This window comes from Leucopleurus acutus, assembly GCF_964270905.1.
Source record: "Leucopleurus acutus genome assembly, chromosome: 15".
Lineage (NCBI taxonomy): Eukaryota > Metazoa > Chordata > Mammalia > Artiodactyla > Delphinidae > Leucopleurus > Leucopleurus acutus.
The window spans coordinates 60,256,902-60,270,565 of NC_139157.1; the positions used below are offsets into that span (position 1 = coordinate 60,256,902).

The following is a 13,664-nucleotide window of genomic DNA, read 5'->3' on the forward strand; positions in this document are numbered from 1 at the left end:
TCCTGTTGCTTTTATACTCCGCTAAAACAAAGAAAAGTTAATTTTTCAGCTATTGTAATGGCTGAAGGGTATACAGTATACATGTGGTTAAACTGAGAAGAGAAAAAGGATGAAAAACACCCTAAAAATAACCAATTGGCATTTTGTTCTTAAAAATCTAAGGAATTTTATTGCATTTTACATACACATTATTTTATTTTAGAGATTCATGTCTTTTCTGGCTTTTCCTCCTAGAGTAAGAACACTGCTAATATCTGTGTTACTGCTTTTTCTTTTTTAAAGTAAAATCTTGAAATGATGTTTAAACTGTTGGAAGCTTCATAGTCTTTTGGAAATTCAAATTAATAATTTAAATATAAATACAATATGGTCTTTAACTTTGAAGAGTAAAAATGGAAGATGAATTACTGTAGGATAGTTCACTTAAATGGAGAACATATATTTGAATAGTTTCAGTGGGCCTTGGTTTATATGACCAAACATTGTTTTCTAGAATTTTTCTTAATTAGCTCTTATGATCAGTAATTTGAGGGAAGGATCGAATTATAAGCGATCTAAGTTTTTTCTTTTTAGGGGAGGGGTACTGTACTTTGGATGCTGTTCTTTGTCTATAAGTGTTTCTGGAAACTATGTAAAACTTTTAAAAATTCTGACTTCAATTCTGTAATATTACAGAATAATACATTAAAGTTCACTGAGGAGAGGTTTGATAATATATACTCGTTTGTTTTAAATAAATAGAAGTGTACACAGAAATTACAATAATCTCAGCCTGCCTTTCCGTTTATCATTCAAGCAAGTTCACTTTTAGACCTTCCCTTTCATTAATTGGGTAGAGAGTCTGGGATTAAAAATAGATTTTAAGGTTTTATAAGGTAAAACTGCTGGATGGAAAATCTGTGTGTCAAGTAAAAATTTTAGTAAATCTGAAATTCTTGTTTAGGTCCTTGTTGAAAAGATTTCTGAAACGCTGGAGACCATTTTCCTGACATGGTAAGGCATTTTAAAAACTTAATTTAGATGGTTTATACCTTTTAAATAGACTCTCTGTTTTCCTTCTAAATGTCAATTATCAATTTTCACTTTTCAGAACTGTACAAATATTCTTAAGGCTTTTTGTTTGTGTAAACAAAATCTGTTCTTTTAAAAATTTACCAGTTTTTTCTTACCCCTAGTCTCCCTTCCCGGCCTTTAATCTAAATAGCCAAAAGTTTTATTTATATATATATATATTTTTAATTAATGTTTTAGGTATCATATAAAGTTAGTGGATTCTATATTTAGGAATAAAAATTTTTTTTTTTTCACTTCTGATTACTAAAAGTGGTTACATGAATAAAATGACAATTTCCCATTAAGACAAGGATTGCTGAATGATTAAGGAAAAAAAGTAAAATCTTCCTTTTAATAAAGGTGACTTATCCTAACAAGATTAAGGGGAAAAACTCATGTTATACTTGTTGAATTTATGTTCAAATACGATTATTGAGTTGTTTTATTTTTTATTTTTTGTTATAGACAAAGCAAATCCAAAAACCTAGCCTAAAAAAATTCTCATGCATTATTAAAAATGGTAGTAATAAAATATGTATTGGTGGTAGAGAAGAATCCCACAAGTGCTCAAGATTGACATAACCTTTAACAAAGTGGAAAAACTTTTATTAGAACTACTGATACTAGGTTCAAATTTATGTCAGAGCACTTTATGGTACCGAAATTAGTACAACTAATTTTTTCTGAGCTTTAAAATGTCATTTTTCACTAAATGAGCTTAGATGAAATGTTTGAGAGACTTATTATTTTAGGCAAGTGTTTATACAAGTTTAGGAATCTTTGGCTTTAGTAAACTCCCTTTTTCATAATTAGCATGTCTCTTTCACATGCTTTTCAGAATCATTTATCTCATAGCTTGTGTTCCAAGTTCTATCTAGTAATTTTTAAACTTCAAAAATAATCTTTTTCAGTTACAAGGTTCTAAAACAGTAAAATACCTTGTAATTTGAGTGACATTTTTTTTTCTTAGGCAAAGTACTTCAGAGCATTTGCCTAATCCTTAAAACATTCTTCTGAATTAATATGGATATCAATAATTGCCCTCCTTAAAAAGTGAGAAAACTGAAGCAATGTAAAGTTCAGCTCCTGGCCCAAGGTAACAGAGCAACCAAGGTGAAAAATCTGGGTATCCCATCTGCTGTTCCGGTGTACTTCTATTATTTGTATTACCTTGAATAAAATATGGCATTTAAAAATTTATGATGTCATAATGATGAGCCTCTACTTATACAGCAGGGCTGTATAATGTTAAATTTTTAAAAGAAAAATTACAATCCCAGGCTTAAGTAGTAAAGAGATTAAGTACTGACAATTTTTTTTTTAAGATCATTGATGGCAGTACTTGTGGAATAAACTGCCTTACTAAGAGGGTAATGTCCTGGACAGCACTGATTAGACAAAGTGTACAAAGAATGCTTAAAAGATCCATGGACCATTAAGTTAGCACTAAGCTACACCACCATAAAAGTCATACATATTGTACTGTATATTGACACACACTGAGAAGCGTGACAAGCGTTTTCAATAATGTGTATTTTAGAAAACTGTTCATTTTTTGCTAATGTTTATCTGAATAGAAGATCTAGAAAACAAAACAAGGAAGCATTGAGCACTGAGTATTTTCATGCCCAGTATCCAAAAGTCAGGCCTTTTTCTTCCTCGTGTTCATGCTGGTTGTTAAGAGAGCACTGGCTTTTCAGATGGTGCCAATCCTGTGATGAGGCACTTGAAGAGTTTGAAGGTTAGGGCATGTGAAATACGGAGCTGGGAGGAAGCATGCTGCTATTCCATTGGAAGCAAAAGGAAGTGTAGGCCCGTAGAATACTTCTTCTTTGCCTTCTCTACTCACATCCAATACCTAACAAAAGAAGAGGAGAAACCTGTATGTTAAAGGTGGTTGTTCAAAATAAAGCTGGGTACACATAAGAGAAAATTCAGTTATGCAGTTAAATTCAGTTATGCCACCATGACTACACCTTACGCATTGCTATTTTTCTCAAGTATGGTACCAGGAATATGTATTAAGTTCCTGCAAAGTACTATTCTACACATTTCTGTTTGTGTTTGTACACGTTTGTACATACATAGATATGTATGTTATGTTTGTATATACATAGATATATAATTTAATAATTTAATCTTCAGAACAGTGTCAAGGTGTAGGTAGCATTATCCTCCTTTAATAAAACTGCCTTAGACTGCTTAAGTAACTAGCCCAAACTAGTTAGTACGCATTGTTTGTATGCTGGCTTACAAATCCTCACCTGTAAAGTGAAAACAACATTGACCTTGCAGCTTTGCTCTGGAAATTGGTGGCATACAGCTCAGTGTCTAGCACATAGAGTATTATAGCTTAGTAGCAGGTTCAAAAAAATCAGTTGCTTCTGGAAATTCTTCCCCAGTTATTTCCCCATTAAGCTGGAGTTCCACCTCTTTCCATATATGGAAAGAATCCTTTGTTAGTGTGTGCCTGCTGTCACCTCACTGATTCTGGTTTAACCTTACTACTAGGAAAATTCTTTCTTGAGGAAAGCTGGTCATTTCCTTTCTTGAGGAAAGCTGGCTTAAACTTTTTTTTTTTTTTTTTTGCGGTACGCGGGCCTCTCACTGTTGTGGCCTCTCCCGTTGCGGAGCACAGGCTCCGGACGCGTAGGCTCAGCGGCCATGGCTCACAGGCCTAGCTGCTCCGTGGCACGTGGGATCTTCCCGGACCGGGGCACGAACCCATGTCCCCTGCATCGGCAGGCAGACTCTCAACCACTGCGCCACCAGGGAAGCCCCTGGTTTAATCTTACTACTAGGAAAATTCTTTCTTGAGAAAAGCTGGTCATGTCCTACGTGTCTAACCCATAATGTTCCTTCCAGCCTTCAATCATCTTAACCTCTTTTCACATGACCTTCCTCAACCTTCATTTTTTTTAATTAATTTTTTATTGGAGTATAATTGCTTTACAATGTTGTGTTAGTTTCTGCTGTACACCGAGGCGAATCAGCTGTATGTATACATATATCCCCTCCCTCTTGGACCTCCCTCCCCCTGCATCCCACCCATCTAGGTAACCACAGAGCACAGACCGAGCTACCTTTGTTTAAAACCTTTCCTCCCTTGGGTTCTATGACTTAAAAAAATAAGTTGGTCATTGACGCAGGCCACCTTTGGTCCACTTCTTCCATCTGCATCCTAAATGTAGGTATGCCCCAATATTCCAACCACAGACCCCTTGGTACTCTTCTTCAATGATCTTGTCCACTCGCATGCCTTCATCTGTCACCTAAGTAGATAATTCTTTTTTTTAATTAATTAATTTATTTTTGGCTGCGTTGGGTCTTCGTTGCTGCATGCAGGCTTCCTCTAGTTACGGCGAGCGGGGCCTACTCTTCGTTACAGTGTGCGGGCTTCTCATTGTGGTGGCTTATCTTGTTTGTTGCGGAGCACGGGCTCTAGGCGTGTGGGCTTCAGTAGTTGTGGCATGCGGGCTCAGTAGTTGTGGCTCACGGGCTCTAGAGCGCAGGCTCAGTAGTTGTGGTGCATGGGCTTAGTTGCTCCACAGCATGTGGGAACAAACCTGTGTCCCCTGCATTGGCAGGCGGATTCTTAACCACTGAGCCACCAGGGAAGTCATGCTCTAAGTGGATAATTCTTAAGCCTTTAATGTAATAATGCATTATTTTAGATGAAAGAAGCCCTTGAGATTTGGGGATCCAAGCTCATAAAGGAGGAAATAACTAAAGTCTAGAATAAAATATCAAACCTTGTAGCTTTTTTTCCCAAATGGACATTTAGCTGTCCCATCCCATTTGTTGAACAATATGCCCTGTCACTATTAATTTTAAATAGCTCTAGTATATGCAACATATAAATTTTTCTTTGTTCTCTCTTTCAATGATTTATGTACCTTCCCGCAGTACCACATTTAGTTATTTTGACTGGGTAGGGCATGTCTCCCCCATTCATTTTCAAGCATTTCTTGGTTCTTCTTGTATTTTTCCTTTCCTGGAGAAACTTCAAGATCAATTTGACAAGTATTACTCCCCCACCCTGTGAGAAAAAGGAAAATTACAATGGGATTTTGACTAGTATTTCATTAAATAAGGAAGTAGAGGTCTTTCAATATTTACCTCAAATAAGATTATTGTTCCGGTTACAGAGAAGAAAATTGAGATACAAAGAATGTTCAATGACTTGCTCAGGAGCACACAGCTAGTAAGTGGTGGTGGAGCCAGTACTTGGGCTCAAGGTTGCAACCCAAGAAAGAGCAAGGTTTTCATGCCATTCGTGGTATCCCTTCCTCAACTGAATACATTTCTAGAACACAAAATATCAGTTGAGGTCACTGTCCAAACAGCTTGTCTGGTTCCCTGGGCCAACAGAGGCTGTGTGTGTTAAGCAGATGCAATTTATTTAATCTGTAAGATGGGAAAGGAAGTGTTGGCAGTTTTTCTCCAAAACACTCCCCTGTAAACTGGCAGAAAGAAGGCATTTGGGAGAAGGAGATGCCGGCTTGGCAGCATATCCTCCAGCCAAAAAGAAGTAATCATAAATGAAGAGCAGTGGAGGTGATCTGGCAACACAGACTAATCACTTGCACACTTAGGCAGCTGTTCCTTTACCTGCTGCTTGTCATCCACAGCGTCCAGATTAGAGTCAACCTCTGTGCCAGACATTTGCTTACACACCCACTGAATAAAGAAGAGCACCTGACTTTCCTCAGGAATCTATTTTTTTATATTTTACATGGGTCAGTATTACTAACAAGTCCAAATCTCCATCTTTGAACAAGTATTAGTTTAAGAGCACCTCAGCCTTTCTCTTATTTGGGTTGCCCTTGAAATGGATCAAATAGTCTGTGCTAAATCAAGTAGTAGAAAAAAATAGAACAGTATGCTTTCTCAACATTTGACAGGCTTGTGGCTGAATCCTACAAATGACAGTTAAATAAGCTTTGATTAGAATCCAGAAGGGTCAGTCTAATGAGAGAGGTTATTGGCTGGTATTTTCAAGACCAAAGAAAATTACTTTAGTCCTTCTGGATGTTAACAGACCAATCTGTGAACTATTTAAGTGTGACCTTCATTAATCTTAGCCAGCAGTGCACTTAGAATCCAAGAATACTATAGATTTGTGACTTACGAAAAATTTAAACTTTGGTATTTTTAACATCTATACTATTTTCTCCACCACTCTGACCTGTAATTCTCTTTTTTTTTTTCCCCTCACAAATCACATCTCAGAATTTATTCAATGCTTTGGAGCTTAAAATTTTTTTTAATTTTTATTTTGTATTGGAGTTATAGTTGATTAACAATGTGTCAGTTTCAGGTGTACAGCAAAGTGATTCAGTTATACATATACATGTATCTATTATTTATCAAATTCTTTCCCCATTTAGGTTCTTACAGACTTGAGCAAAGTTCCCTGTGCTATACAGTAGGTTCTTGTTGGTTATCTATTTTAAATTTAGCAGTGTGGACATGTCAGTCCTAAACTCCCAATCTATCCCTCCCCCCACCCTTTGTCATCCCTGGTGACCATAAGTTTGTACTCTGTCTGTGAGTCTGTTTTTGTTTTGTAAATAAGTTCACTTGTATCATTTCTTTTTAGATTCCACATATAAGCGATATCATATATTTGTCTTTCTCTGTCTGACTTACTTCACTTAGTATGATAGTCTCCAGGTCCATCCATGTTGCTGCAAATGGCATTATTTCATTCTTTTTAATGGCTGAGTAATATTCCATTGTATATATGTACCACATCTTTATCCATTCAACTGTCAATGGACATTTAGGTTGCTTCCATGTCTTGGCTATCGTAAACAGTGCTGCAGTGAACAATGGGGGCATGTATCCCTTCAAACCATGTTTTTCTCCAGATTTATGCCCAGGAGTAGGATTGCCGGATCACATGGCAGCTCTATTTTTAGTTTTTTAAGGAGCCTCAATACTGTTCTCCATAGTGGCTGTATCAATTTACACTCCCACCAACGATGTAGGAGGGTTCCCTTTTCTCCATACCCTCTCCAGCATTTATTGTTTCTAGATTTTCTGATGATGGCCATTCTGACTGGTGGAAGGTGATATCTCAGTGTAGTTTTGACTTACATTTCTCTAATAATTCGCAATGTTAAGCATCTTTTCATGTGCCTCTTGGCCATCTGTATGTCTTCTTTGGAGAAATGTCTATTTAGGTCTTCTGCCCTTTTTTTTTTTTTTGCGGTACACAGTCCTCTCACGGTTGTGGCTTCTCCCATTGTGGAGCACAGGCTCCGGATGTGCAGGCTCAGCAGCCATGGCTCACGGGCCCAGCCGCTCCGCGGCATGTGGGATCTTCCCGGACCGGGGCACAAACCCGTGTCCCCTGCATCAGCAGGCAGACTCTCAACCACTGCACCACCAGGGAAGCCCCTTCTACCCATTTTTTGATTGGGTTGTTTGTTTTTTGATATTGAGTCACATAAGCTGTTTGAAAATTCTGGAGATTAACCCCTTGTTGGCCACATCATTTGCAAATATTTTCTCCCATTCTGTGGGTTGTCTTTTCGTTTTGTTTATGGTTTCCTTTGCTGTGCAAAAGCTTTTGAGTTTAACTAGGTTCCATTTGTTTGTGTTTATTTCCATTACTCTAGGAGATGGATCAAAAAAGCTATTGCAGTGATTTATGTAAAAGAGTGTTCTGCCTATGTTTTCCTCTAAGAGTTTTATAGTCTCGAGTCTTACGTTTAGGTCTTTAATCCGTTTTGAGTTTATTTTTGTGTATGGTGTTAAAGAATATTCTAATTTCATTTTTTTTGCATGTAGCTGTCCAGTTTTCCCAGCACCGTTTATTGAAGAGAATGTCCTTTCTCCATTGTATATTCTTGCCACCTTTATCATATATTAATTGACCATAGGTTCATGGGTTTATTTCTGGGCTTTTTATCCTGTTCCATGGATCTATATTTGTTTTTGTGCCACTACCATACTGTTTTGAACTGTAGCTTTGTAGTACAGTCTGAAGTCAGGGAACCTGATTCCTCCAGCTCCATTTTTCTTTCTCAAGATTGCTTTGGCTATTTGGGGTCTTTTGTGTCCCCACACAAATTTTAAGATTTTTTGTTCTAGTTCTGTGAAGAATGCCATTGGTAATTTGGTAGGGATTGCATTGAACCTGTAGATTGCCTTGGGTAGTACAGTCATTTTGACAGTATTGATTGTTCCAATCCAAGAACATGGTATATCTTTCCATCTGTTCGTGTTATCTTTGATTTCTTTTATCAGCATCTTATAGTTTTTAGAGTGCGGGTCTATTGCCTCCTTAGGTAGGCTTATTCCTAGGTATTTTATTCTTTTTGATGCTATGGTAAATGGATTTTTTTTAAATTTCTCTTTCTGATCTTTCATTGTTAGTGTATAGGAATGCAAACGATTTCTGTGTATTAATTTTGTATCCTGCAACTTTACCCATTTCATTGATGAGCTCTTGTAGTTTTCTAGTAGCATCTTTAGATTTTCTATGTATAATATGTCATCCGCAAACAGTGACAGTTTTACTTCTTTTCCAATTTGGATTCCTTTTATTTATTTTTCTTCTCTGAATGCCATGGCTAGGATTTCCAAAACTATGTTGACTAATAGTGGCAAGAGTGGGCATCCTTATCCTGTTCCTGATCTTAGAGGAAATGCTTTCAACTTTTCACTGTCGAGCATGATGTTAGCTGTAGGTTGGTCAAATATGGCCTTTATTATGTTGAGGTATGTTCCTTCTATGCTCACTTTCTGGAGAGTTTTTATCATAAATGGGTGTTGAATTTTGTCAAAAGCTTTTTCTGCATCTACAGAGATGATCATATGGTTTTTATTCAGTTTGTTGATGTGCTGTATTACACTGATTGATTTGCATATATTGAAGAATCCTTGCATCCCTGGAGTAAATCATGGTGTACATTTGATCATGATGTATGATCCTTTTAATGTATTGTTTGATTTGATTTGCTCGTATTTTGAGGATTTTTGCATCTATGTTCATCAGTGATATTGGCCTGTAATTTTCTATTTTTTGTGATAACTTTATCTGGTTTTGGAATCAGGGTGATGGTGGCCTCGTAGAATGAACTTGGGAGTGTTCCTTCCACTGCAATTTTTTTGGAATAGTTTCAGAAGGATAGGTGTTAACTCTTCTCTAAATGTTTGGTAGAATTCACCTGTGAAGCTCTCTGGTCCTGGACTTCTGTTTGTTGGGAGTTTTTAAATCACAGTTTCAATTGCAGTACTTTGGATTGGTCTGTTCATATTTTCTATTTCTTTCTGGTCTAGTTTTGGGAGGTTGTACATCTCTAAGAGTTTGTCCATTTCTTCCAGGTTATCTATTTTATTGACACATAGCTGCTTGTAGTAATCTCTTATCATCCTTTGTATTTCTGAGGTGCCCACTGTTAACTTTTTCTTTTCTTATTTTATTGATTTGAACCCTGTCCCTCTTTTTCTTGATGAGTCTAGCTAAAGTTTTTCAACTTTATCTTTTCAAAAAACCAGCTTTTAGATTCATTGATCTTTTCTGTTGTTTTCTTCATCTCTTATTTCATTTATTTCTGCTTTGATCTTTATGATTCCTTTCCTTCTACTAACCTTGGGTTTTGTTTTTCTTTCTCTAGTTGCTTTAGGTGTAAGACCAAGTTGTTTATTTGAGATTTTTTTCTTGTATCGCTATAAACTTCCCTCTTAGAAGTGCTTTTGCTGTGTCCCATAGGTTTTGGATAATCATGTTTTCATTTTCATTTGTCTCTAGGTATTTTTTTATTTCCTCTTTGATTTCTTCAGTGATCCATTGGTTGTTTAGTAGCATATTGTTTAGTTTCCACATATTTGTGGTTTTCAGTTTTTTTTTCTTGTAGTTGATTTCTAATCTCATAATGTTGTGGTCAGAGAAGATGCTTGATATGATTTCAATTTTATTGAATTTACCAAGGCTCGTTTTCTGGCCCAGCATGTGCTCAATCCTGGAGAGTGTTCCATGTGCACTTGAAAAGAATGTGTACTCTGCTGCTTTTGCATGGAATGCTCTATAAATATCAATTAAGTACACCTGATCTAATGTGTCATTTAAACCTGTGTTTTCCTTATTGATTTTCTGTGTGGATAATCTATCGATTGATGAAAGTGGGGTGTGAAAGTCTCCCAGTATTATTGTTGATTTCCCTTTTTATGGCTGTTAGTATTTGCCTTATAAATTGAGGTTCTCCTATGTTGGGTGCATATATATTTACAGTTGCTATATCTTTTTCTTGCATTGATCCCTTCATCATTATGTAGTGTCCTTCTTTGTCTCCTGTAACAATCTTTATCTTAAAGTGTATTTTGTGTGATATGAATACTGCTACTCCAGCTTTCTTTTTTTTTTTTTTTTTTTTTTTTTTTTTTTTTTTTGCCGTACACAGGCCTCTCACTGTTGTGGCCTCTCCCGTTGTGGAGCACAGGCTCCAGACGCACAGGCTCAGCATCCATGGCTCACGGGCCTAGCCGCTCCGCAGCACGTGGGATCCTCCCAGACCGGGGCACGAACCCATATCTCCTGCATCGGCAGGCGGACTCTCAACCACTGCGCCACCAGGGAAGCCCTCCAGCTTTCTTTTGAGTTGCATTTGCATGGAATACATTTTTGCATCCTCTTACTTTCAGTCTGTATGTGTCCCTAGATCTGAAGAAGGTCTCTTGTAGACAGCATATATATGAGTTTTGTTTTTGTATCCATTCAGTCAATCTGTGTCTTTTGGGTGGAGCATCTAATCTACATTTAAGGTAATCGTCGATATATATGTTCTTTTTTTTTCAACTTTATTTCTTTATACAACAGGTTCTTTTTAGTCATCCATTTTATACACATCAGTGTATACATGTCAACCCCAATCTCCATATTCATCACACCACCACCCCCTGCCACTTTTCACCCTGGGTGTCCATACGTTTGTTCTCTACATCTGTGTCTCAGTTTCTGCCCTGCAAACTGGTTCATCTGTACCATTTTTCTAGATTCCACACATATGCATTAATATACGATATTTGTTTTTCTCTTTCTGACTTACTTCATTCTGTATGACAGTCTCTAGATTCATCCACATCTCTAAAATGACCCAATTTCATTCCTTTTTATGGTGGAGTAATATTCCATTGTATATAATATACCACATCTTCTTTGTCCATTCGTCTGTCGATGGGCATTTAGGTTGCTTCCATAACCTGGCTATTGTAAATAGTGCTGCAATGAACATTGGGGTGCATGTGTTTTTTTGAATTATGGTTTTCTCTGGGTATATGCCCAGTAGTGGGATTGCTGGGTCATATGGTAGTTCTGTTTTTAGTTTTTTAAGGAACTTCCTTCCATATTGTTCTCCAAAGTGGCTGTATCAATTTACATTCCCACCAACAGTGCAAGAGGGTTCCCTTTTCACCACACCCTCTCCAGCATTTGTTGTTTGTAGAGTTTCTGATGATGCCCATTCTGACTGGTGTGAGGTGATACCTCATTGTAGTTTTGATTTGCATTTCTCTAATAATTAGTGATGTTGAGCAGCTTTTCATGTGCTTCTCGGCCATCTGTATGTCTTCTTTGGAGAAATGTCTATTCAGGTCTTCTACCCATTTTTCAATCAGATTGTTTGTTTTTTTAATATTGAGCTGCATGAGCTGTTTATATATTTTGAAGATGAATCCTTTCTCCATTGATTCATTTGCAAATATTTTCTCCCATTCTGAGGGTTGTCTTTTCGTCTTGTTTGTAGTTTCTTTTGCTTTGCAAAAGCTTTTGTTTCATTAGGTCCCATTTGTTTAATTTTGTTTTTATTTCCATTACTCTAGGAGGTGGATCAAAAACGATCTTGATGTGACATATGTCAAAGAGTGTTCTTCATATATTTTCCTCTAAGAGTTTTATAATGTCCAGTTGCATTTAGGTCTCTAATCCATTTTGAGTTTGTTTTTGTGTGTGGTGTTAGGGAGTGTTCTAATTTCATTCTTTTACATGTAGCTGTCCAGTTTTCCCCGACTGTCTTTTCTCCATTGTATATCCTTGCCTCTTTTGTCATAGATTAGTTGAAAATAGGTGCGTGGGTTTATCTCTGGGCTTTCTATCCTGTACCATTGATCTGTATTTCTGTTATTGTGACAGTACCATATTGTCTTGATTACTGTAGCTTTGTAGTATAGTCTGAAGTCAGGGAGTCTGATTCCTCCAGCTCCATTTTTTTCCCTCAAGACTGCTTTGGCTATTTGGGGTCTTTTGTGTCTCCATACAAATTTTAAGATTTTTTTCTTCTAGTTCTGTAAAAAATGCCATTGGTAATTTGATAGGGATTGCATTGAATCTGTAGATTGCTTTGGGTAGTATAGTCATTTTCACAATATTGATTGTTCCAATCCAAGAACATGGTATATTTCTTCATCTGTTTGTGTCATTTTTGATTTCTTTCATCAGTGTCTTATAGTTTCCTGAGTACAGGTCTTCTACCTCCTTAGGAGGGTTTATTTCTAGGTATTTTATTCTTTTTGTTGCAATGGTGAATGGGATTGTTTCCTTAATTTCACTTTCTGATCTTTTGTTTTTAGTGTATAGGAATGCAAGAGATTTCAGTGCATTAATTTTGTATCCTGCAACTTTACCAAATTCACTGATTACCTCTAGTAGTTTTCTGGTGGCATCTTTAGGATTCTCTATGTATAGTATCGTGTCATCTGCAAAGAGTGACAGTTTTACTTCTTCTTTTCCAATTTGTATTCCTTTTATTTCTTTTTCTTCTCTGATTCATGTGGCTAGGACTTCCAAAACTATGCTGAATAATAGTGGTGAGAGTGGACATCCTTGTCTTGTTCTTGACCTTAGAGGACATGCTTTCAGTTTTTCACCATTGAGAATGATGTTTGCTGTGGGTTTGTCATATATGGCCTTTATTATGTTGAGGTAGGTTCCCTCTATGCCCACTTTCTGGAGAGTTTTTATTATAAATGGGTGTTGAAACTTATCAAAAGCTTTTTCTGCATCTATTGAGATGATCATATGGTTTTTATTCTTCAGTTTCTTAAAATGGTGTATCACATTGATTTATTTGCATATATTGAAGAATTCTTGCATCCCTGGGATAAATCCCACTTGATCATGGTGTATGGTCCTTTTAATGTGTTGTTGGATTCTGCCACTCCCTTCTGGCTTGTAGAGTTTCTGCTGAGAAATCAGCTGTTAACCTTATGGGAGTTCCCTTGTATGTTATTTGTCGTTTTTCCCTTGCTGCTTTCAATAATTTTTCTTTGTCTTTTACTTTTGCCATTTGATTACTATGTGTCCTGGCCTGTTTCTCCTTGGGTTTATCCTGTATGGGACTCTTGGTGCTTCCTGGACTTGGGTGGCTATTTCCTTTCCCATATTAGGTAAGTTTTCGACTATAATCTCTTCAAATATTTTCTCTGGTCCTTTCTCTCTATCTTCTCCTTCTGGGACCCCTATAACGCGAATGTTGGTGCATTTAATGTTGTCCCAGAGGTCTCTTAGGCTGTCTTCATTTCTTTTCATTCTTTTTTCTTTATTCTGTTCCATGGCGGTGAATTCCACCATTCTGTCTTCCAGGTCATTTATACGTTCTTCTGCC

At 36.8% G+C, this 13,664-nt stretch overlaps 1 protein-coding gene across 1 annotated transcript in view; it reads right to left on the minus strand.

The window, feature by feature from the left end:
- Window positions 1–2,749: 2,749 nt before the first annotated feature.
- Window positions 2,750–13,664, minus strand: part of KLHL32 (kelch like family member 32) — a gene marked incomplete at its 3' end in the record, with an annotated part of 230,609 nt that continues 219,694 nt past the window's right edge. The window contains exon 11 of the mRNA XM_082856034.1: window positions 2,750–2,911. Coding sequence (XP_082712160.1) covers window positions 2,750–2,911 — 162 coding nt within the window. The remainder of the gene's footprint in view (window positions 2,912–13,664) is intronic.